This window comes from Mustela lutreola, chromosome 8 (assembly GCF_030435805.1).
Source record: "Mustela lutreola isolate mMusLut2 chromosome 8, mMusLut2.pri, whole genome shotgun sequence".
NCBI lineage: Eukaryota > Metazoa > Chordata > Mammalia > Carnivora > Mustelidae > Mustela > Mustela lutreola.
This window is the reverse complement of record NC_081297.1, coordinates 65,957,693-65,982,356: the sequence shown is the minus strand read 5'-3', so window position 1 is coordinate 65,982,356 and position 24,664 is coordinate 65,957,693. Positions and strand designations below refer to the sequence as shown.

The 24,664-nt window shown below is 56.3% G+C and overlaps 2 protein-coding genes across 9 annotated transcripts in view; one reads left to right on the top strand and one right to left on the bottom strand.

The window, feature by feature from the left end:
- The window catches only part of SPMIP11 (sperm microtubule inner protein 11), a 29,060-nt gene extending 26,554 nt beyond the window's left edge, over window positions 1-2,506 (top strand). Inside the window, exons 2-4 of the mRNA XM_059185511.1 lie at window positions 386-508; window positions 1,350-1,494; window positions 1,934-2,506. Of these exons, the coding sequence (XP_059041494.1) occupies window positions 386-508; window positions 1,350-1,494; window positions 1,934-1,982 (317 nt within the window). The 3' untranslated portion in view covers window positions 1,983-2,506. The remainder of the gene's footprint in view (window positions 1-385; window positions 509-1,349; window positions 1,495-1,933) is intronic.
- ADCY6 (adenylate cyclase 6) lies at window positions 2,503-24,321 on the bottom strand. 8 transcript variants are annotated; one of them, XM_059185504.1, is made up of 22 exons: window positions 24,186-24,321; window positions 17,533-18,391; window positions 13,657-13,806; window positions 13,179-13,300; window positions 12,974-13,085; window positions 12,709-12,836; window positions 12,036-12,194; window positions 11,817-11,958; window positions 11,584-11,712; window positions 11,286-11,311; window positions 10,886-11,033; window positions 10,546-10,643; window positions 10,281-10,368; window positions 9,990-10,106; window positions 9,590-9,748; window positions 9,123-9,301; window positions 7,959-7,994; window positions 7,748-7,877; window positions 7,168-7,431; window positions 6,143-6,347; window positions 5,220-5,344; window positions 2,503-5,003 (listed from the first exon to the last, which is right to left on the bottom strand). In XM_059185504.1, exons 2-22 carry the CDS (start codon window positions 18,388-18,390, stop codon window positions 4,878-4,880), a joined length of 3,501 nt encoding a protein of 1,166 aa, XP_059041487.1. In that variant the 5' UTR covers window position 18,391; window positions 24,186-24,321; the 3' UTR covers window positions 2,503-4,877. The 8 variants fall into 8 exon arrangements, 7 of the variants coding, with proteins under 7 accessions (XP_059041487.1, XP_059041485.1, XP_059041483.1 ...); XM_059185502.1 differs by lacking the exon at window positions 24,186-24,321 and adding an exon at window positions 23,460-23,582; XM_059185500.1 differs by lacking the exon at window positions 24,186-24,321 and adding an exon at window positions 23,428-23,580.
- Between the last annotated feature and the right edge of the window lie 343 nt (window positions 24,322-24,664).

Here is a 24,664-nt window from a genome sequence, read left to right as displayed (position 1 = left end):
ACATAACTTCCCCTATTAGACCAATTAAAGTTCTGCAAATATGCCAATTCCAGCGAATGAGTATCCATCCAGATAAAGGACCTTTTTTACCGGCACTAACCCTAAGTATCTGTCAATATCCTGGTTCCGGTAGGAGGCCACTCAAAACCCAGGAGTCTGGAGAGAAGCAAGGGAATGGTGAGGGAGGTCTCATGATCACTGGGTTCTCCCTCCCCCACTCCTTCCTGACACAGGCATCGTAATTTTACATCTGAGATCCTAAGATCAGATTTGAGTGGCTAGGAGAGATCCCTGCCTTGTGCCTGGCTGGCAAGGAGACTAGAGACTCAGAAAATCAAATAGCCCCATTTGCTAACTACTTATAACAAGTCTGCTCTTGTTTCAGACCAGAAGGAACTGGCACCCACTAGGCTTCCCCCTATTATCCCAGAAGATGGGAATTATTCCGTGCACCAGAATAGCCACACAAGGTACCACGAAGCTGTAAAGAAGGTGTTGTTAAAGACATGTAAGTATTGAGCCTGGGCGGCTCCATCAGTTAAACTTCTGCCTTTGGCTCAGGTCATGATCTGGGGCTCCTGGGATTAGGCTCCTGGGATCTAGCCCTGATCCGGCTCCCTGCTCAGTGGAAAGCCTGGTTCTGCCTCTGCCCCTCCCCCACTTCTCTCTCTCTCTCTCTCTCTCTAGCGCACGCGCGCGCACTCTCTCAAATAAATAAAGACTTAAAAAAAATTAAAGACATGAAAATATCTTGGAGTGGGCACCATGCTAGGGGCAGAATAGATATGCCTGAGTTTGTAAAGAACAATTGGGCTGTAGGTAAGTCTGATACTATTTTAAAATCTTAAGAACACCGAATACATTTAGAACATGATAGGCACTGGATAAATTAATCTACTAGCAGTATTTACAGATGAGGTGGTATCATTGCTTAGTTTCAGAGAATTACCAGAATGAGCAAAGGAAGGTATTTTTTCAGAGAAGGGGGAAGGGAAAGAGGATGATTAAGCCTGGGGGTAGGGAGTAGGGGAAGCCAGTAGAGTAGACCCATCTTGCACATTTCCCAAGTGAGCTGACCACCTGCTTTTCTACCATCTTACTAGCACTTGGGGAAGCTCTCTGGGAGATAGGCTTAGTAGAAGCAGGAAGAACCAAGATTGATTCAACTGACCACAAAGGGTGTGAGATGCTGGAATCCGGAAGTGAAGCTGGGTGTGGTGGCCAGAGTCCCAGGACTTTTCAGCACCTGGTCAGGCCCAGTTGTTTGGTTGGGCTTGTGCTGCTGGGAGGCACTAAAGGGAGAAAGAACTTGAAGATACTGGATAACCCGTCCTTCCCCAACCATTTAGTCCCCAATCAGGTCTTCAGAGTCCCCTTGACTGATGCTCAAAACTTCAGCTTCTGGCGGTCCCATGATGCAGGAGTGTGCCCAGAGGAAACCATGCCATGGATCCGAAGCCCCCGCCACTGCCTCATCAAAAGCCCAATGACCAGGTTAGGCTGGGATGGATGAGGGTGAGGAGACTAAGGGAAGTCTTCCCTCCCTTCACTGAAATCCTTAGAGACTGTCTTAGCTCTTCTCAGTTAGGGAATAGAAGACAAAGTTTGGGTCTTACCAGAGATAGCTGGCCCCAGAATCCGGCGTTCAAAGTAGTTAAAGATCTGTTTGTATCTTTGTGCTTCACCTTGTGGCTGTGCCTTTTGGGGCAAGCACAAGATAAGTGTCTATAGCTTTCCTAGGAAGTCCGGGAATGCCTCTGCTCCCTTCATGGCTGCCTCCCACCCTCCAACCACCAGTCATTATAGTAGCCATACTTCCTTATCACTGCCCCTGCCCTCTCTGCCCTGAGGCAGTCTTAAGTGATGTTTAAGGACACCACCACACAGACCAGCCTGACCTGGCCGGATCTGAGACCCTCTCTCTCTTTTCCAGGTTCATGGATCACTCTGTTCTTAGTGACAGAAACTTCAGTCTATATTGAGCAGGATGTGTTTACGGAAGGGCAAGATGAACTGTGGAAGCAGGGCAAAGAAAAAGTGGGAGAGGGTGTCCTGGTTCCACTGACTGACTAATGGGAGGAGGGATCACAAAAACAGAGTAAACAAATTGGACCAGAAGTCACTCATGTGCACTGGGAGTGAGGCAGAGGGAAGTCATTCTCATGCCCAAATTCCTGTGAGATCAGCTGTATGCGAATCCAAAGCTGGTGTTTGGGAGGGGCCAGGATACAGAAAAGACCATCGAGGGGGTCTTGACCTCATGAATGGCAGGTGTCAGAATAACAAGTCTGGGAAGACACACACTGGTCCTCATGAAGGGCCTAGAGTAGTCATGCTCTCTGAAGACTGCAACTTCACCTTGGCAGCGAGAAAACCAGAAGAAGCCTTCTATCCACTGAGGAAAAGGCTCACAGAGCCCTCCGGCAGGAGGCTACCTCCTGTACCCAGCTCTGCCACTTCTGACCCAACCCAGGGCCCAGAACATCTTCAGAGAGCTAAGAATTTTACAAAGAATTTGATTTTATTGATATTTAAATATATTAAATATTTCACGGAAATACATGATACACCACCCTCCCCCCCCACAGTGGTTACATTATAAAACCAAAGTCCATGGGCCTCCCATTCACTGACTTCCCCAACATCTGGTGAGAAAGGGGACGATGGTAGCCCAGGAGAAGGGCATGGCTGGCACTGTGGTATGGGGAGTCAGGGTGTGGACAGGCCCCTCCCACTTGGCAAGAAGCAAAGACAAGTCACCGAAGACTGAGGTCTTCCCACTCTGGTCTCCTTACATCCTCACCCCACCCTAGGGCTCCAAGCAGTCCCTTCCTATCCAGGGATATGGCTAGGGAAAGGAAGTGGATTTTCTGTCCAGACCAACTAGTCTTGCGCCCTCCTCCTGCCATGGCTAATGAAGTGCCTGATGGCCCATTTGGTAGATGCATGAAGATCCCTCAGGGAGGCAATCTGAGCCGAAACCAGGTCTCTGAAAGGAGCGGGAGTCTGAAAGGGCACGAGGAAGGGCAAAAGTACTCCCTACCCCTTCCATTCCCCAAACCCAGTAACTCTGGGACCCTCTCTCCTCCGTCTCTCTCACCACCTCCCAGACAAAATGATCTTCAAATGCAGGCTAATGGCTCTGGCTTAAATTGGTACAGACAGAGAAACCAAGGCACCAACTAATTCAGGCCTGAGGCAAGGAGGTTGCAGGGAAAGGAGTAAAAGGAAGGCAGATATAGGAAGGGAATCTAGAGTCCGACCTTCCAATCCTCCTCCTAGCCCTTACAGGCTTCATGGGGACTGGGAAGCCAGGAACATGCTAGACTGAGATGGAAGGCTGTGGAACGCCAAGTTTCAGGTTCCCTTGCTCCACCCCCTAGTACCAGTATCTGGGTCCTCAGAGAGACCCCATGCTACCTCTGTCCCAAAGTATACCCCCAGATGGGGAACCCAGGAAATTCCTGAGCCTCTGCCCACCAAACCCCAGACAGTTCAAGTGCAGGGAGCACGGAGGCTCAAGCAGGCGCTTGGGTCCCTGCCTGAGGCGGGGAGACAGTCGTGCTGCACATGCGGCCCCCAAATGGCACTTAGGGATTTGGCACAAAAAGGACTGCTCTCCCCAGGGGCACCTTCCTCTTGCTACCACACCCCATGCCACTCCTGTGCAACGTAGGCATCTCTCTTCGTCCCTTGAAATCAGAAACCCTGCCTTATTCCCAGAAGACAGAGGCCCACAGGAGAGAGGTAACCCCAGGTGGAGAGCTGAGGAGGAGCACAAGGACACACACAGACCTGGGAAACAGATACACACACAAAGGCCGACATGCACACGCATTACACAGACACACAGGCCCTCCCCAGGGCCAGAGACTTGGGAGGACAGGTTTGTGATCAGGGTCATCCTCCTCCATGCCCTGACCCTTTTCTATTTGGCAACAGAATGGGTAGAGATGCTCTGTGCCCCCTTGCCAGCAGACAGCAAGAGTGCACAGGGGCAGAGGTACCTGATCATGACCCCAGGGGGGTCCTGAGATCAAGAGTCTGGTACCACCCCACTCCCTGGCTGGCCTGCTCTCTTTGGCACCTGCAGGTGAACTTTCAACTCCTGATCTTCTGAATTCCCACACATATGCTCGCTCTCTGGCTGGGCGTTTTCACAGTACCAATGAGGCCAGATGCCCCTTTCCCTGGAGCTGTGCAGGAACCGGGGCTAAATCTGAGCTGTCAAAAGTCCCTTTGTTCCCCTTTGGGGACAGATCATGGGACTAGGATTTGGCAAATGGAGACATTCCCCTGAAATACGGACAGAGCTGGGTCCCCAGAGCATCTCCCTCCTCCGCCCTGTGCCTAGAAGGGAGACCTTACTGGGGTGGGGTACCCAAGGCCAGTGCTGGGGATGCAGGCATAGCAGAGGCAAGCATGGAATAGGCACTTCTCATGCCTGCCCCAGTCTTTGTACAAAATATTCCCAGGAAAAAGAGGGAAAAAAGGGCCCAGCCCTGAGTCTGTTGCCCAGACAGACAGGGGAAGGACAGGCTTGGCAAGCTGCCATTTTTAATCCCTCAGGCAGGAGGGCTCCTGCTGCCTCTGTAGCTGCTGCCTCCCTTGCTCCCAAGAAAGGAAGGAAGAGGCAACAGTCCTATCCCAATTAGAAAAGTAAAGTCACTTGCATAATCCTCTTGGTGTCCTTGTTCACCAGCCTGAGGGCAGACTAGCAAGTGTGGTCCAAGCACAGCCTACTGGGGTGTTGTTCCCTTTTGTGGTCAGCAGGGTCTGGAGGCCTGGTGCCCCCTGCCACAGCTCCTCCCAGTGAGCACAGAGTCCACTCAGATGCCCACCTTGGTCCTGACAGTTGAATTGGTAGCTGGACCCTGCTAACTGGGGGGGCCCCCATTGAGGAAGTAGGTGGTCATCTCCCCCTTGCCCTTCACCTTGACCACCCCTCGACACTCCAGCTGGTAGCCTTTGGCAGCTAGAACCTGGTACAAGTCCGTGGTCACCTGAGGAATGGGAAGGGAACCCATTTAGCCTGGGATCCTTCCTGCTACATTTGCAGGGGTCCAGGGGTTCTCTAATCATGCTAGTCCCCCCCCCCAAACCCCACCCCAATCACAGAACTCTACCACCCTACCCCTGTCCTCGCTGACCTTAGAGAGGGACCTGTAGAAGCCCTCTGGACCCATACCCTTCCTAGCCTCTGCTCACATCCCCCTCACCTGGATTCGGTCAGGGACACCCGTGCTGTCCATACGGCTAGAGACATTCACTGTGTTCCCCCAGATGTCATACTGCGGCTTCCGAGCCCCAATGACGCCTGCCACAACTGGGCCCATGTTCAGCCCTGCAATGGGAACAGCAGCAAAAAACTGAGACTAATGGACATTCCAGGGTCAGCCCGGGGAATCCTCCCACCTCCTGGAACCTTTAGAAGGACTGAGAGAAAAAAGTGACAAAGCGACAAGCGTCCCGGTTGTAAAGAATGGCAGAGCTGGGCATGTCCCAAGAGCTCCCCTGAGTTGAGACAGTTATTGCCGTAACTAAATCCACTGAATGCTCACTCTGTGCCAACCCCTCTGGGAAGCATTTTGCATGCCATTATTTCATCCCCTCAACAGCCCTAAATGGTACGTATCGTCCCCCTTTTACAGCCAGCCTTAGGATGCAATGTGCTAAATAAGCCAGTAAGTGGAACAGCCAGAATTCAAACCAGAGTGATGCTGTTAGCCGCTCCTCCCGCCCACCAGCTCCCAGCTCAGGCGAGAGGAAGTGCCTCTTACAAGACTGGCCATAGGGAAGGGCACAGGTACTGGAGCTTAACTAAACCTGGTTTTGAATCCCAGGGTAGTCCCCCCCCCACCAGCTGTTTGACCTTGGCCAAGTTATTTAATCTGAGTGTCTCTGTCTGTCAAAGGGGATGATAACATGAAGATTAAAATGTCTAGGACAGTACCTAGCACACAGTAGGCCCTTTACAAACGATCTCCGTTCTAAACATGAGACGAGACAGGAGGTGGGAGAAAAGGACATCCCAGAGGATTCCTGACGGGGCATCCGGGATGCCATGCGTCCCTGGCCCGCTTCCTCGGCCTCCCCCAGACATAGCCCTGGGATGAGCTGCCAGGCAATCAGGCCATCTCACCAATCTTCATCTGGAAATTGTTGAAGGAGTGCTCGTTGATGTGTTTCATCTGCTCCATGAGCCGCATGGCATAGTCTGCCAGGGCAGTGATGTGGGAGCGGCCGGCCTGATCGTAGGTGCTGGCGTTCAGTCCTGAGGCCGCCATGTAGGTGCTCCCGATCGTCTTGATCTTCTCCAGCTGCCGGAAGCGCTCCTCGCTGATGATCTGCACGGCACAGGGAGGCCACACTGGGTGGCAGAGCGGCCAAGCACACGCACCCTGCCCCACGCTCACTCCTGCCGGGCTTTAGCCTCCTCTCCCTGCCCTGTTTCAGCAGCTTCCCTCCTTTGAGGGAGGGAGCCACCGCCTTCCAGCTATTGTTCTCAAGGCAGGACAGAGGCGCCAGGAGCACAGGCCTCTTCACCAGGCAATCGGCAGAACCCCTGGCCAGGACTGGTGCTCACAGCTTGGCTCAGCTGCATGAGCTCCCTCGCAGAATCCAGAACTCCAGAAGGGCTATTAGCCATCAGGCGCTTTATGTGACTGACTGTCACTTTATGGGGAATTGAGCACCACTGAGCACCAGAGTGAAGAAGTGCCTTGGCCCCCGAACAGTCAGGAATGGCCCCTTCCTGACCTGGATATTCAGGACACCCCCTCGGGCTTGCTTCCATTTTCTCTATTCGGGGGCCCATCTTGCTTTCTCGGGCTTGTGGGGTTCTGCCCATGGATTACTGCCTCCGCCTTCAGTAACATCCAGCTGGTACCTAGCCTGTTCTCTCCACAGATCCTCAGGTCTTTGCTTCCCAGCAGTGACAACCCTGCCCCAATGAGGCCGACCTCCTTGCCACCTCAGACACCTTGGTGGGTCTTCAGCCTTGTCTCCACTGTACCTACCCTTACCCTGACGCCAACATCTCTGGGTCCCGTCAAAACTCCCTTCCCCCTCAGCCACCCCTCCAATCCTGGCCTTCCCGTCCAAAGTTCTCCCTACTCCCCCAGTCCCTCCAGCTGCTCCACCAGCAGCAGCCAACCAGACAAGTACCTCATCAAAGTCAGCAATGATCTCATTGAGCAGCCGCAGGCACTCGACGCCCTCATTGTTTGCCTCCAGCTCCACATAGAACTCAGAAAAGTTGGCAATGGAGGCAAACATGACGGCCACACATTCACACGACTGGTAGTAGAGCTCATCGTTCCGACGCTCCCGGGCCAGGAAGTGGGCAGCCACGTCCTTGGGCAGAATATTATGCAGCAGCCTCCGGTTGTATGCCTGCAGTTCCTCCATCTCCTCCTTCTCCCCTGTTGCCTGTGGACACCACACCCATCACCCACTGCCCAACATTCACGAGGGGTGGGTATGGCGGCCAAGGCTTGGAGACGGCCATCAGAGGGAATCGGGGGGGAGAAGAAGGCATGGACAGGTGAGACCTAAAGAACAGGCAAAGGGGTAAAAGAGGCAGGGAGGGGATAAGGCTGGGGTTAGGGGATGGGCACGGGGAAGGCTTGGAGCCAGAGCAGGCTTGGGCAGCCCGAGCCTCAGCCAGCCAACGAGCTGCATTTCTGGCTCAGCCCAGATTCTGTCCTCAGGACCCTCCCCGTCCACCAGAAGCACCCTCGGCCACCTGCAGTTTCCAAAGGAAGTCCAGCCGGGCAGTTGATTCCACCTGCTGGGCATGCAGATACAGAGCCAGCGCAAACACCAGCAGAATCACGGGGGTCATGTACTTGAGCGCCACCCTCCCGGCAGCTGGGCTGAGGGGGAGCAGAGGTGAGCTCGGTGTGTGAAAGAGGCCCGGCAGCCCTACCCTTCCCTGCCCCAGAGCCCTCACTCACCAGTCCGGCCCATCGAAAGTCTCATTGGAAGAAGCCCTGGTGGGAAGATACAAGAAACAAAGTCATGGGTTCCCTTTGGGCTGCTGGGTGGAGGGCAGAGGGGAGGGGAGACTCAGAGCACGAAATCTTAAAAAAGTTCCTGTAGGCCAAAGTCCTCACTGGACTTTGGGTCAGGACTTTGGCCTACAGGAACTCATTAAGAGCAGAGGTTAAGAGAAGGTTCCACTCCTAGCTCCTCTACTTCCCTGCCCTGTGACCCAGAACAACCAGCTTAAGTCTAGGCCTGTTTTCTCATCAGTAAAAGAGGGATGTGATCTAAATAACATGCACAAAAGGCCCAGCATGGCACTGGCGCGCAGTAAGGCTTCAACAAATGTTGAGTTGCCATCACTTCTACAATCACCTGTGATGCGGGCACCACTGCCATTTTATAGATGAGGAAACTGAGGCTCAGAGACATTAACTCACCCGTCCAAGGTCACACAGCTAATGAGCGGCAGAGCAGGATTCAAACCCAAGTGACTCCAGAGGCTTTTCCCAGCACACCAAGCTATGGCCCCACATCACAAGGGATGGGGTTTGCAGAGAAAAAGTCAGTGTGGTGTCCCTAAGTAAGAGTCAGAAGTTCTGGGGCGCCTGGGTGGCTTAGTGGGTTAAGCCGCTGCCTTCGGCTCGGGTCATGATCTCAGGGTCCTGGGATCGAGTCCCGTATCGGGCTCTCTGCTCAGCAGGGAGCCTGCTTCCCTCTCTCTCTCTCTGCCTGCCTCTCCATCTACTTGTGATTTCTCTCTGTCAAGTAAATAAATAAAATCTTGAAAAAAAAAAAAAAAAAAAGAGTCAGAAGTTCTGGTTCCAGCCTGGGCTCTGCCATCAAGCAGCTGTGTGACCTACAGGTGGTTAAGAAAATGCTTACGAAGGAACCATGCAAATGAGATAGGGAATTTTTTTCAAATGTCTGGCCTAAAGATACAGGGACTTCCCAGGACTGGAGTTTCCTTGGGGTGACTGTGGAGTCATACGTTGGGAGCTCCTCCACGGCCTCCTTTTCCCCCATAGGTGAGGGGGTGAGTGGCAGCCTTCCAAGGGCAAAGAGGCCTGGGCACCAGAGTGACCAGCAGGGTCAGGAAGCTCCTAGGGGACTGAAGGGGCTGAGGATAAACTCACAAGCCATGGACACCAAGCAGCAAGTCGTAGTTGTCAAAGATGGTGGCTGGGGGGCCCAGCAGAAGCAGCACCAAATAGATGAGCCCCAGGACAAAGACCATGGCCAGCTTTCCAATGCTGCTGATGTGCAGGAAGACAGAGCTGGCCAAGAGACTCAGCAGCATGTTCCCAACGAAGTACTGAGGGGGCAACGGCAGAGGCGGTGTTGGATGAAGTAAGAAGCCACGGCACCCCGACCCCATGCAGAAAGAGCCCTGTGCTCCCCTCCACAACCTCACACCCAAAGCTCCTTCAGCCTCCGCACCCCACTCTACACCACACTCGGGTCCCTGGCTGCTACCCCAGCAGGGACTCTGGTGAGATCTGGGCCCCCAGTGCCCATCACCAGGCCTGATGCAGAGGAGTCAATCACTAGCACTGATCAGGCCCGCCCCCCACCCCATCCCGCCAGAGCACAGCTTGGACACCTCAGGGAAGCTGCAGGTGGGTGCGGTGCCCTCACACAGGGGAGCGTCCAGGCCCAGAGAGTAATTGAGCTGCTGCAGGTGACAGGTGGTGATGTCAGCGGGTGTCACATTTAGCATCCGGGCTGCGCAGTTTCGTATGGGGGTGTGGTTGCAGGTGAACTGCAAAAGTTGGGGGAAAGCATGGAGGGGAGCAGTTACAGGGGCCATGTCCCAGTGCTTTATACCCTGGAGGTCAAAGTTCTCGTAGAGGGGTGATAGGAGGTACAGAAAACAAGGAAAGAAGGACTGGAGTTAACCTCTCAGAGGGCAGGACGTGGGTCTTCTCCCTCTGCCTACCCCCAGAGCCCAGAGCAGTGCTCGGCACAGACGCAGGGTAAGAGAGTTTCCACTGGACCTTTACCATGTTGGCGATGGCAGAGGTGAACACAAGCAAGACTGAAAAGATGCCAACCACAGTGCTGTGTGCCCGAGAGCGGACAATACTGCGGGAAAGACGGCGCAGGGCCTTGGGGAAGAGCTGCAGACGGGCAAAGGGCAGAGAGTTAGAGACCGTGTCAGCCAAGGAGTAAGGCCAACCAGGGATGGGGCCCGGGGCAGGCCTGGCCGCCTCCTCCCACTTCCCGCGGAACTCCTCACCACCCCCAGCCCAGCCAGCCCTCCCCGACCAGCCCTGGAAGAACCCCTGATGTACAGAGCCACAGGAGGACACGGCACAGGTCAGCACAGTGATCAGCAACAGCAGGAAGATACCGGCATAGATGCCAAGCATCACGGTGGAGCTGCGGCAGAAGGAGGCCGGGAACAATGTTACTCTGGAATACCTGGGCATCCTTGTCCCACTCCCCAGATGGGCAGGGTGGGGGCTCCAGGGACCGCGAGCTTGCATGGGTATTTAGGAAAGTTCTGGGAAGTGGTGGAGGGAGGAGAAGCCGAGTGAGGAGGGGCAGGGCTCTCACTGTGGGAAGACGAGAAGCTGGATAAAGCAGATGAAGCAGAAGACCAACAGCGCACAGGCGACGTAGGCTCCGAAGCGGGGGTCCACCTTCCGCGAGTACTGAGGGAGAGGAGGCTGAGCTGGGTGCTGGGCTCTGTCCTGGAGGCCGCAGGGCACTACCAGGGGCCTCAGGGAGGGGGAGCAGTGGGGCCTGGTTGAGAGGAATCCCTCCTATGCCCTGTGGCATCCCCCGCCCCATTCCCAAAACAACTCTCCTGTTCCCTCAGTTGTGCTCGGCCTTCCCTGCCTGGACGTCCCCTCCTCACCCAGCCCTCGTCCCTCTGTCCTCAGCTCCCCCAAACCTTCTTTTCAAGATCCTCTCTCTGGAAAGTGAGCAGGAAGCGGCGCACATGGTCCTTCCGTAGCTGGTCGATGCTGCGGGCATCGATGGCGCGGCCCAGGAACTCATCTACTTCATCCTCGGGGTTCAGGGCATCTTGGGCACCCCGGCTGAGGGCAGACCACAGAGCCTCACCAGGAGCATGAGCACTGCCCCATGAGGGGCAGCGAGAAGGGACGGGCATGGGCAGCACCCAAGAATAGAGTGAGCAGGTAGGTGTGTGGTCCCTGCTCCCACACGACACAGCTAAGGTCCAGGAAAGAGGGGGTCTCGGTGGTCTCGGCTCCCCACAGCCCTGTCCCAGGGTGTAAGCGCCTTCTCCCCTTCACTTCCTCCCTCCTTCCTCAATAACCCTGACTTACTTGTCCTTGCTGGAATCATCAATGCCCTGGAGAAAGGAACAAAGTGTGCAAATGAGGTGAAGAGCAGACCACCTTCGCCCTCATCATCCCTTCCCCACCCTCAGCAGTGTGCGCGGGGAATCCCCACCCCCCATACTTTAGGGGCCTTGGGACCCGGGTATGAAGTCATCCCTCCTGCCACCAATACCAGACGTCATACATGAAGATGTATGACCCAGAACAAGGAAAACAGAAGAGGGAGCGGGGCACAGAGCGTCAGGAAAATGAGGCCTCGAGTCCTAGTGCTGCAGCCGCTCACCATCTGACGGAAAGCCTTGGAGTCCTTGGTCCGGGAGAAGGCGCGGTCAGGCGCCCAGCGTGGCACCAGCCCTTCCATGGAGTTGGCCCGCGTCCGCTGCAGCTTGGCCAGCATGGCCTTCTCCTCTTTCTGTGAAGGCAGCCGGGCGCATGATCGGAAAAAGGGCCCAGAGCAGAGGTCTGTCTGCTCCGCACATCTGCCCTCCTCCCTGCCTGCCCACCCCCTGTCCTGACCCGTTTCTGGCTGGCTCCCAGGATGAGGAAGGTCTCGATGTGCTGCTCCTTGAGGTATGCGTTCCGCTCACCGCCACGGCCTGGCTCCACCTCATAGTCCCCATTCAGGTACTGCAGCGTGGCCCGGGTGATGTGGATACGGCTGGGAAGGGACAGGAGGGTGAGACCGGGGCTTGGCCACCTTGCTCCCACCCCTCACCACCCAGCCCCCACACTCACCCGGCCCGGCCCCCTGCCTCCATGTGGTTGGCCAGCGTCACGTCATTGGACCACACGTCGAACTGCCATTTCCGCAGGCCGAGGACACCACAGTGCACACGCCCGCTGTGGATGCCCACGCGCATGTTCACGTTCACACCTGTCACCTCGCGCACCAGCCTGGGAGGAGGCGGCTCCACTTCAGCTCCTGGCACAGTCGTTGTGCCCCCCCCATTCCTCCACCACCCCGCTCCAGAGCTCGGGCCCTTTACTCCCCTCAAAGCCAGACAGGGACAGACACAGACGCAGGGCACAGGACTACAGCCTTTGGCTGGACATGAGCACAAGGCTGCCTGGGTCTCAGGGACAAATGAGAACTGTGTTCACCAGCTGTGGCCCTGCAGCATCCCGTGGAACTGAGCTAGGAAGGGAGGAGTCACCATTCTCCCCTCAGACCTGCTCAGCCAGCATTCACACCGGCCCAGATCCCCTCACGCTGGCTCCCCGAGCCTGCCGGGCTGGCTGGGATCTAAGCTGCACAGGCTGAAGAAGGATCCAGTCCCCTCCCTGGGGACAGAGCTCCAAGACAGAGAAATAGCCACAACTGAGAAAAAGTCCTGAGGACATAGTAGACAACAGGAGCTGGCCTAGGCGCCCTTGGTGCCTCAGGAAGCCTGCGAGGAACGCTGCTTACGAGATGGCCTCGATCATGTCCACCCCCATCTCCACACAGCAGTGGGCATGGTCTGCCCGGGCCTCCGGCAGCCCCGACACACAGTAGTAACAGTCCCCTAAGATCTTGATCCTCAGGCAGTGATTTTCCTAAAGGGGAGAGTTGGGGAGAGTCGCTCACTCTCTTGCCCACCCAACACCCTCACTGAGTCACCATCTGTCCCCTCCGCATCAGGCTGCCCCAGTAAGGCTAGGCTCGCCCCACCCCCCAACCCCCACCCCCTCACCGCAGCCAGCTTGTCAAACCGGGCAAAGAGCTCGTTCAGGGTCATGACCAGCTCCTGTGCGGTGCACTGGGATGCCAGGCTGGTGAAGCCTTCAATGTCCGCAAACAGGATGCTGTGGACAGTGGCAGAAGATAGAAGGACCACCTGGCCCTCAAAGACTCCCAGGACCCCCATCCCTCTCAGTCTCCTCCCACCCCCACCCTACCTGACATTGTCATGCTTCTGGATGTAGATCTTGTGGAACATCATGTCTTCTTTCTTTGTGTTGATATCTTCTTTCATCTCCATGGCAACATGCTGGGGCAACACGGACAGCAGCAGCCGTTCCTAGACCAGTGGTGTCAACAGGGTACCACTACCTTCTCGGCCTCATACTGTGATCCCTCCTGATGCCTCCACCACCCCAGTGCCCTCCCAAAGCCCTCTGGAGACCTGAGATTCCCTTCTGGATCGCCCCACCTACAGCAGACATATGTTTCATTCTTCACTGGTGCTCCCATCTACCCGTCCCCTCACCCCTCGTTCAGGCAGCACAGGAACCCCAGCATCCAGGGCCTGTGTGACACACCATCAGGGGAACCATCCACACTCATTCCGCGAAATGGAGCGGGACAACGGACCCAGTCTGTGGTTCTCTGGGGGGTGGGGAGCAGAAAGGCCTCGGACAGTGAGAGCAGCCCCACCTGCTGCCGGTTCTCGTGCTGCAGGTGCAGCCGGGCCTGGATATAACCACGGGTCTCCTGAAAGGCCTGGCGCTGAGACACCTCCGCCGGGTAGTGTGTGCAGATGCCAATGACGTTGGTGCAGAGGAACAGCAGCATGTTGGCGCCCAGCTGCAAGAGGGCGGCGGAGGCAGATGGTGACCACCCCACCCCCACAACGCACAGGTGCAACCTACCAGGCTCTCTGGGGATGTGTTCCCTCAGGGAGGAAACCAGGATCCTGTGCCCTGTCTGTCCCCGTCCCAACCCCTGTGACACATTTCCCCCTTCTCCCACAGGATTCTGGCCCCCTTCCTGGATCACTGTACAGCTAGAAATGGGACCTTTGCACAACTCCTGGCAGCAGAGGCAAGGGGGGGGGTCACAGGGCCGGTGTCTAGTACACTACAATTTCCTGCCCCACCATCAACTCCGACAAAGAACAAATGCAGCAACTTCTGCACGTGGTTCTCCTCACAGGACAACACTCAGGAGACTTGAGCGCTATACCCCCCTATGAATGCCCAGGACAAGTCATCTCATCTCTCTGGGCCTCTGTATCTTCATCTAGAACCTCGAGAGAGGACAATAAGAAGATGTCTAAGATCCCTCCCTGCTCTGACATAACTTGATATTATTATTATTATTACTATTATTGGAGCTAATCTGTTGGCTGTCTAATATCCTTGACTTCTTTTTTTTTAAGGTTTTATTTATTTATTTGACAGAAAGAGACACAGTGAGAAAGGGCACACAAGCAGGGGGAATGGGAGAGGGAGAAGCAAGCTTCCCGCTGAGCAGCGAGCCCGAATCAGGGCTTGATCCCAGGACCCTGGGATCACAACCTGAGGCAAAGGCAGAACGCTTAATGACTGAGCCACCCAGGTACCAGTCATCCTGACTTCCATAGCTACCTCTTATACAGTACCTAATGGATTTCTCCTAACTCTATGAAACATACAACAGTACCTCATTTTGGAAGGTAAGGCATTCCAGCACAGAGAAACTAAGTAACTTGTCCAAGATCACATAGCTAATAGTAGCTGGTGTGGGACTTGAATCCAAGACAGTAAGACTCCAAAGCCTGTGTCCAAACCTTACTGCACGGTACATTCTTGATTTCCAAGATTCCTACTCCCTCCACTCATGCAAACTCTTGCCGCCCAGCCTTGGGAATCATCAGTTCTACTAATGATGTTCCACCTGGGAAGGGTTGCCACCGTGCCCCGGTACCCTCAATTCTTGATGCCTTAGGAGCCCAATCTCAGGATGGTCAGCCCTCCTCAGCATCAGTAGCTCTCACCAAAGAGCAAGTCTAACGAAAACTGGCATCAGTGTTTCTGGGAATTCATGGGTTAACCCGGCACTTGTGGCTCCACCCCAGAGTTGGCTGGGGCAGGGCTCTGGTTTGGGGAGAAGGGAGGGAAAGAGCACCAACTGGAAGCCAGGAATTCTGGGCTTTGCCCAGAACCAGAACTAGTCTTGCAAACTTGGGCAGGTCACTTAATCTCTGGGAGCTTTCATTTTTCTTAGGTAAAACGGAGGGGTAAGTTCAGCAAACCTCTAAGCTATTTCTCGCTCTGACCCTCTAGGACTGGCCGCCTAGCTTTCCTTCCCAGTCCAGCTCCCAAGGTCTCCCTCCCAGCAGCAGGGGTGAAGAGGGGGGCACACTATCTCCCTTAGGGGTTTCTAAGAATAGCCCCCAGTAGGGGAGAAGGAGGGGGTTAACCAGGCAACTTCCCTTCCTGGCCCCAGGAGCCCAAGAGGAAAAAGTGAGTCACAGGGAAGGGAAGGGGAAGGGGGACAAGAGACCAAAATAGATCTGTATGCAGACCCCTATCCAACTGTGAGAAAAAAGGGATGCCAGGGCACCCTGGGAGACTCCAAGCGGGGCCGGGGTCACTGGGTGAAACTGCTCAGTGTGTCTGAACGAGGGGTCAGAGGAGAACGAAGGTTTCTTCCCATGAGCGTAAGCAGGGCTGGATCTGGAAAGGGGCTGCACGAGGAGCCTAGAAAGGAGGCCACGGCTCCACGTCATCCAGACACGCATGGGCCACTGGACACAGGGAATCAATCCTTCTCAGTTCAGAGAAGGTGTATGGGCGACCCTGGCTCCGAGAATAGGCACGGGGGAGGCTGACTCTCCCTGCTCACCCTAAGAACGTGCCTGCTGAGACCTATTGGGTCAAGCTGCAACTGGGAGCCCCTGGGGAGGCAGGAGGCTGACAGAGTCCTGGTCCCCATGGGGCTGCGCCTACCCGATCAGGCCCTGTGCCTGGGCCGGGGCACCATGCCAGCTAAGAGCAGAGAAGAGACACTCACCCACCCCCTGCCAGCCAGAGAGAAGGTGGGGAGGGAAGGGAGGCACCACCTCCAAGCTCCTCCTTCCCCAGCAGGGTAGTCCAACTCCAAAGCCCAGGGTGCTAGTTACCCTGGTGACAAACGGGGGGCTAGCAGAGGCAGAAAGACCCAGGCCCTTTAAGAGGTCAGACTGCCCTGTGGGTGCCTGCTCCACAAACAAATGGGCTATAAAGTTACTTTTAAAAAGGTACATTCTGTTCCAGAGCACAAGCTGGGTGGAGAAGGGCTTCATGCCAGAGCACCCAGCTTCTCACCCTGGGAGCCCCAGGCAACTTCCTCTTTGTGGGTGGGGCTAGGGTGGGCTATAGGCCACAAGCCCTAGGCAAGGCAGAGGTGGGACTCCCTCAAAACCTGTGCAAGACTGAGGACAGCACCCTCAAAATCAGGGGTCATGAGGTATGTTAGTTGGGGCTATGCCCTGAAGGATCAGCTAGGCACCATGTCCTGGGCTCTGCTCCCTCGTCACAGGGAGGACCTCAGATGGCAGACTCCGCATGCTCTTGTCTCTCTGAAAGGGATTTCTGGGAAGGCCCTTCCCTGGGTACCATCCCCTACAGCACTCCCACACTTCCCTACCCCAGGTAAGAGCCCTGCCCTGGCAGGTTCTACTCTGCTCTGGGAGAGGGTGGGGCCCTAACAGCGCCATCATGAGGTAACTACTATTTTTATCCCAGTTTTACAGACTGGGAAATGAAGGCTGGGAAAAGTGAGGCTCGTTGTCTAAGATCTCACAGAGAAGAAGTCAGTCCATTGGACAAAGCAGGTCTGCCTGCAGCCAAGCCTTGATTTCTCTCTCAACATCATGCTGGCAGGCCCCACCCCACGCCCCACTGAGAACCTGGATACAGTAGCTGGCATGGGCAGAGAACCTCAAGACAGGACTGCCGGAGCCCTGGTGCTCAGAGGGATGGTGGGGAGACCTGAACCTGATGTCGCTCTTCTCCACGGCCCAACTGCACTTAAACCATGCCCGGCCCCAGAGAAAACTGATCCCACTCATCACCCTCCCTGTCCTCTCAGAGATGGCTTCAGTCCAGAAGAGAAGCAACTCCTCCCTTGCCAACTCTATCAGAACCCTGCTTGATCCCTCCAGGTCACCACCTGGAGCTGCTTTACAGGGACAGCACCAGGGCCTGAGTCTCAGGGATCAACTTGGGGCCAGAGATGCCAAGGCCTTAAGTCACCAACACTGCCCTCTGGGCCCAGCCCAGGCCCTGGCATCAAACGTCACCTTCCCACATCGGGTGCTCCCTCCCATCTTCGGGCTCCACTATTTCAAGGGCCTCCGGCTAAAGAGCTGAACACTGGGGCCTGCGTCTGTCTGGGGAGCCCTCCCTCTGCTCCAGATCCCAGAGGGAGCCAGCCCCTGAAACTTGGCCTCCTGTCATGCGCCCCTCCCCTTGGACACCTGTGACCCACACCCCACCCACCCTGGATCACCAGACCCCTTGGCATTCCCGGCCGGGTGCCCCAAGGCCCCCCTCCCGGACCACCCACCTGCTTCCAGAGGAAGGCGTCCCCGCGGTTGAGTTGCCAGGCCAAGATCAGATGCAGGGTGGAGAGGCCCAGGCCACTGAAGACAGCCGCCCGCATGCGGATGGGCAGGAGCGTGTAGGTGATGTAGACGAAAAACACGGGGCACCAGAGGCCAACAGAGGGGCTGCGGGGGTCAGCCGCCAGGGCGCCCCCCACCTGCACAGCTGCCAGGATGCCCAGCACCACGTAGCTCACCACCCACATGGAGTCCTGGCGGAAGCTGTGCCGGTTGCACACCACCATGAGCGCCACGAAGAGGGTGGCGGCGCAGGCCAGCAGGGCCACATATGCAGGCTGCGGAGGGGCAGGCGCCGCGTGGAAGGCCAGCAGCACCGCTGTGAGCAGCACCAGCACGGCCATCAGCAGCGTCAGGCTGCTCTGGTTCATCTGGAAGAAGTACCGCTGGTACAGGCGCTCCAGCTTGGCCGAGCGGAACTGCTTGGACTGGAACACCTGGGCCAGACGCCGCCAGCACGACCACCGACGCCTGGGGCTCCCGTCGGGCACCACATCGGCCACCCCCACTGCTGCCGTTGCCTCTGTGTCCTCAAAGCCCAGGGCCACCGCCCGCAGCCCCAGCTCAGTGCCCTTGCCCGGGCCACCCCTCCGGATGAAGGCCTCATCCTGCCAGGGGCACCGCGGGGGAGCGGCGGGGCTGGGACTAGGGGGCTGGGCCTCCCGGAGGCAGCTCATGTAGCGGGGCGTGCAGAAGCCACCTGTCCGGGTCCCACGGCGCGGACGCTTCTGCCCATTGCGCTCACCCCAGGCTGTTTTCCGTTCATCCACTTTGGGGACCAGGAGGCCACTAAACCACGACATGCTGCTGAGAGAAAGGATGGAGTTGGTGTTAACGCCACCATCACGCCCTACCACGGCCGGCAACTATCACAAACCGAGCACTTCCACTGCCAAGCTAAGACCTCCAGATGCCACATCACTCACGTAAAATCCGGGAGGAAGACGATGGTGGCCCCCTTCAACAGGCCAGGAAACTGGACACAGATGGAGGGAGGGAACTGGCCCAAGATCAAGGAGCCACAGAGGTGTCAAAACTGAGATTCGAACCCAGATCTGCCTGACCTCCCCCCCACCAAGCACTACACTTCAACAATCACCTCTTCCCTAAAAAGCACTGATTCGTGGGAGGTGACAAATTCAAACGCCTGTGTCAATGAGCAAAGGCACGCCCGGCTCAGGAGATGCCACAGGAACTACGGGGTGCCCCCCACCCCGCATGGCAGGGGCACACAGCACCCCCACATTAGCAGAGAGCTGCCACCGGCATCCCGGTGGAGCCCGAGCCTCTCATTTTCAACAGAAGCTGGAATAAAGTGTACATTTAAACATGACAGCTCCTGATTTTGAAAAGGTTGGCAAGTAATTCACATTTTTCAATGCTGCAAGCCAAATAAATCACGTCTATGGAATGAATTCAGCCTGTGAGCTGCCAACCGGTGACCTCTATACAAAAGGGAATCTCTTTCCACATCGGTCCCCGTCACACTCGCACCACACACACTGTATCAGGCCAAATTCTACTTCTTCCTCGGTTCAAGGCTTAGAAGGAACTTCCTCAGGGAAGATGTTCCAGCTCCTCCACCCAGACTGCGTTTTGCCCCATTTACCCTCTGCGTTTCCTCCATAGTACTTATCACAATTATACTGAAATTGCCCCTTGTTCAACGTGTGTCCCCACCCCTCTGACTATAAACTTCATGAGGATCCAGATCGCTACTATTTCGCTCTACACTTTATCCCCAGCACCAAGTACTGAGCCCGACTCCTGCTAAAGCCCCAAGAAATACATCGAAAAGACAAAAAAGAAAGCTTAAGTGGGGGCCTCTGGGTGGCTCGGTCAGTTAAGCATCTGATTCTTGGTTTCAGCTCGGATCATGATCACAGGGTGGTAAGATCGAGCCCCAAGTCAGCTCCAGCCTCAGTGGGGACTCTGCTTGGGATTCTCTCCCTTTTCCTCACCCTTCCCCCTTTCTCTCTCCCTCCCCACCCCAGCACACACACTCTCTCTCTCTAAAATAAAGAAAAGAAAAGAGAAGAAAGCAAGTTCAAGGGCACTGGCACTGAGCAACTAATATGAAATAAATAACAGAGTTGTAACCCTGTGACTCTCCACCTTCCTCCCTGCACTCCAGTCCTATGAGCCTCCTTGCTGTTCCCCAACACACCGCGCATGGCCGGCCTGGGACTACTGTGCGCACCATGTCCTCTGTCCGATACAAGAACTCGTCCAGGTCATAGCTCAAATGTCCCCTTATCGGTCTTTCCCTGACTGTGCTATTAAAATAGCAACCCCCTTTCCTGGAGCTCCCTATCTCTCCTCCCAGCTTTATGCTTTATTTTTCTCCATAGCTCTTATCAGCAACTGCCATTCCATTTATTTTCCTTATTTGCTCATTGTCTCTCCTCACTGGAATGTCAGCTCCATGAAGGCAGGGATTTGGGTCCGTTTTGCTCTCAGCCACAGCTGCCGCACCTGGTTGAATCTATGTAAGTGTTCCTAGAACGGCTGGCTGGACGATGCTTTTCTCTGTTCTTTAAACTTTTTGAGGTCCTCTCACATGCCTAATTCCACCTGATCTTCACCAAAACCCCGTGAAGGTACATTGGTGGCCACCTGGGGCACAGATTTGACAGGAAAGGAAAACAAGGTGCCTAACAGCTCTGTGTGGCTGGCCCAAGTTGCGGAGATCCTGGGCCATTGAATCCGCCCCAGGTCTCAGGCAGGTCTCCTGAAGGGTAGCGCCTTGAACCACGATGGGGAAGACTCCAGGACAACACCCGCAGTGCGCCTCGTGGCTAAACCCAGCTTCAGAGAAAGAGGATGAGAGCACAGTCATCTTCCTCTGTGCCCATAGGGCACCCTGGGGCTCCCTGTACTGAAACCTTCAGAGCTGGCAGCCTTGACTTTTGTACTCACTAGGGGACATGGGGCAGGGTGGGGGGACAGACAAGTGGCGCTTCAAGCAGACACCCAGAGGCCCACAAAAGAGAAGGCAGACTAGGGACCTCTCTGCACGCTGGAAAGTGTGCAGTTCACCCTAGTTCACCCTCAGCCAACTTCTATTTCACCCTAGAACTAGAACTAGAACCAACCCTAATTCACCCTCAGCCAACTTCTCTCAGCATCCCTTCTCCCACAGCCCACAGAGTGGCATGCCCTTCAACCCCACCACACCACCAACAGCACCTTCTGGAGGGACAGATCAGAAATGCAAGACTTTGGGGCCAGGTTGGCGTTTGGAATGGATAACCAAAGGAGGCCTGGCTCTTCAAAATACTTCTTTAGAAGCTTGATCTTTGGAGCAAGACCAGGCTTCAAACCTGAGAGTAATTATGTGCTAGCTGCACAGCCTTGAACATGTTACTACCTCCCTGCATCAATTTCGTCATCTGTAAAATGGGAAAAATAATGTCTGTGAGGAAAGAATCCAAGAGTATTTTGTCACATCGTACATGCTCTGTAAATGAGTTCCTTTCCCCCACTCTCCACGACTTTGAACCCAAATTCTACCACTGTCCAAAAAACAGAAAGACAGGAAAGTCATCTACACATCTCCCCAGCCAGTTGGACACCTAGTTCTAGTTCTATCGGTCCCTCTTGTCCTCAGCTGTCAGTCCCCAGAGCTGCTAGAGACAGAGCCCAGAGTGAGCAGGCTTCCCACCATGACATTTTACTTATTAATTCTGCCTCCTCGTGCTCGCCAGTCCCCTGCCCTGTATTTACCACACACAGCAACCCTCCCACCCCCTGCAATGGCCCAGACCTCTGTTCCCAAAGGACCTGTTTCTGGCTGTGTTCCCAGCCTCCTGGAAGCACGTCCTAGCATCTGGCTCTTACCCACAGGGGAAGGGGCAGACACTGTCCAGGAGAATGCATGACTGTCCCCAGAACACTCTGACCCCCCAAGGGGATAGCTTCGGAGTCATCTAATTGTCCAACTAACTGCAACCATCCCACCTGAGGCTCCACTCCGGGCATTGCCCACCTTGAAGAACTCACCAGGCTCCCAGCACTCCTGGCACACCAGACTAGGTTGGTATGACAAGGAACAGGGGGAGGGCACTGTTCAAAGCCACAGAACTTCCCTATATGGTCCCCCAACCCTCACTGTCCAGAAACAATGCATCACTATAAACCACAGACCACCTCCCTCTTCCCTAAAGACAGGCTCCTGAGCCTGTGCCTCTGACCTTCCCCCACCCCCCCGGGTCCTGCTCCCTTGCTCTCTCTCACAGATCTGCTGCTCCAGACACTACTGGCTCCCACAGCCAGAGCCATATCCATTCAGCTTGGCAGTTGGGAGGCCCAGTGCCTCCCAGACCTCAAGTCCCTCCCAACCCTGATTCTCCAGCCTGAGACCCAGAGTCTGAGGCAGGCCAAGGCCCAGCCCCAAGGATAGCTCTGCCCACTGCTTTTCCCAAAACCTCTTCCTGGCCACCTCGGTCTGTCCCTGCCCCTGCCCTCCTTGGCAGAAGGAGGCTCCTGGGGATTTAAAACGACTTCAGATAGTTCATAGTAGAAGGCCCTGCCCAAGCAGGGCCCTTCAGTGCCAGCACCGCCCACCATGCTGGGAAGAGGGCCTCCATTCCAGGCCTTTCCAGATGTAGAGGAGCCTCCCCCAGGGCCTGTATCTGGAGGTCCAGGACTGCCTTCTCCCTTTCCCAATCCTTGGTCTCCCTGAAGACTGCAGAAGGCTCCCACTTCCACAACCCCCTGAGGTTTTTCCACCTCCTAGGGGTGTTCTGGTAAGGGGAGGGTATGGGGAGAGAGTCCCCACCCCCTGCTTCCACGTCTAGGTTTTCAGTCAGGCCCTGCTAAGAATCAAGTCGTCTCTCCCCTGGACCCCTGCAGCAGGCCCTGACACCACCCTTTTCATTTCAAGGTCTGGGGTTAGGGGAGTGGAGGCAACTCCTGCAGGCATAGGGCATCCCTCTTCCCGGACTGCCCCCCTCCCCTAAACACAATCACACTCTACCCCAAACTCAGAGACTCACCTCACAGCCCCGCTGCAAAAACCTCAGCCAGCCCCTCCCCCAGCCCAAACCTTCGCCGGGGTCCCAGCCAGCTGGGCACTCAATTCGGTTGGAGGAAGGGAGTGAAGGGTGGGAGACTGGAGCCCCCCATCCCCTCCCTGATTTCTCTCTCCAGCCCCAACGGCCTCAGGCTCCCCTCCATAGAGCCTCCCCATCGCGCGCTTCCGTACCCCAACAAAAAACTCTCGGGCGCCGCGCGGGAGTCTTCACGTGCCCCCCATCCCGAGACCCCAACACCCCATCGCCGCCGCTCTTCCCCCGCCCCAGACCCCTGCTCCGCGCGGGCTCACCTGCCGGCCGGGCTCCGCGCCTCCCCCGGGCCCCCGCCCCGCAGCCCCCGCGGGCTCCGGCCGGCCCGCCGGCCGTCCCGCGGTCCTGCTCTGTGCCCGCGCGTCCCGGCCGTCCCTCCCGCCGTCCGCAGTCCGCCCGGCCCGCGCCCCCTCCTAGCCGGCCAGCGCAGCCGCCCTCTACCCCGGATCCAGAAGTCCCCTCCCCGCCGGCTCCCGGACTCCCCGCCTTAAAGGCACAAGCTCCTATTGTCTGGGCGCCCCCTCCCCCTCCGCCTCCGAGCCCCGCGCAGGGGCCCACTACCCTTCCCACGAGCGGGGCTGGGGTCTGGGAGCCCGAGCAGCGCCCCTCCCTCCGCGCGCCCCCTCCTCTCTCCCGCCGCTCCCTCCCTCAGTCCTGGGAAAACAAGCGGCTTCTGTTTAGGGATCAAGACCCCGAGGGAAGGGGCAGTCCCGCCCGCTGCCCCTTCCCTCCACCCCCCTGCTGCCCCCTGCGGCGTTCTCCGCCCACCCTCACCCAGGGGTCCCGGGGCGCGCCGGACAACGCACTTTGTCTCTCGGCGACGAGACCCCACCCGCAGCACGGAGGGTCGGCTTCCTTCCGGCCGGGGTCCCCCGGGGCCGAAGCGGCGCCCTGCGCCCACTCCTCACTCCTCCTCCCTTCCTCCCTGCCCCCCACCCCCACCCTACCATTCCCGCCCAGCCGCCACGGCCCGGCTCCCTCCCGCGGGAACTCAGTTTAATAATTAATTAAGATTTCATTCCACTGGGCGCCAGGTGTGTGCGGCCTGCTTCCCCACACGCCACTTGTTTCCTCCTCCCCTAACTCTCTGGGGCACGGGCCCCAGCGAACCTGCTGCACCCGGAGCCCAAGAAGGGGACTGAAGGAAGGGGCGCTGCCCCCCATTCCGCGCCCCCCACCACTGGCCCCTCTGGGCAGCCCTCCCGCCGACCTGCCGCTGTGCAGAGCCCCTCCCCCGGGCACCTTTTACCCTGTGCTTCCCTGTGGAGGGTGGGGGTGAATGAGGGGGTGCATGGCTAGGTGCACATACTGAAAAATTGTTTGGGGCTTTTATTATTTCCCATGTTTTCTCGCACAAAGCAGCGACCCAAGTTACCTGGGCGATGGGAAAATCACGTGGGAGCGGCTTTAACCCTTAAGGGTTTGAAACATGGTATAGCCAGAAAGGGGAAGAGGGTTAATTCCCAGAATGTAGGTGAGCCTGACTTTGGAATGAATGCCATTGCCCCAGAGCTGCGAAGAGGGCAGCTTGCCTGGTTTCCCTTGGAGGCCTGGCCAGCGGTTCCCTCAATCACAGCTGTAGCTCGCCCTTCCTTTGGCAGCCTCTTCCGCGCCAGGGTCCCACTTCAGCTCGCGCCTTGGCGCCTTCGACATCTTAGTCCTTCGAAGTCCAACTCTTGTCCATGCCAAATCTCCACTTGGATTCCTAAACCCAGGACAGAGCTTGAGACAAGAGAGGGGAGGAATTAGGAAAATCCGTTTCCATCATTTATCAGCCATATATAATTACAAACTATATACTTCGGTAAATCATTACTCTCTTGGAGCCTTATCTATAAAATGGGAATTTGGGTTTTTTAAGATTTTTTTTTTAAAGGTCATCTGAGTGGATCAGTCCTTTAAGGGTCTACCTTCAGCTCGTGGCATGATCCTGGAGGCCCTGGATCCAGGCGACCTGCGCTCCCAGCTCAGCAGGGAATCTGCTTCTCCCTCTCTCCCTGTTCCTCCCCTA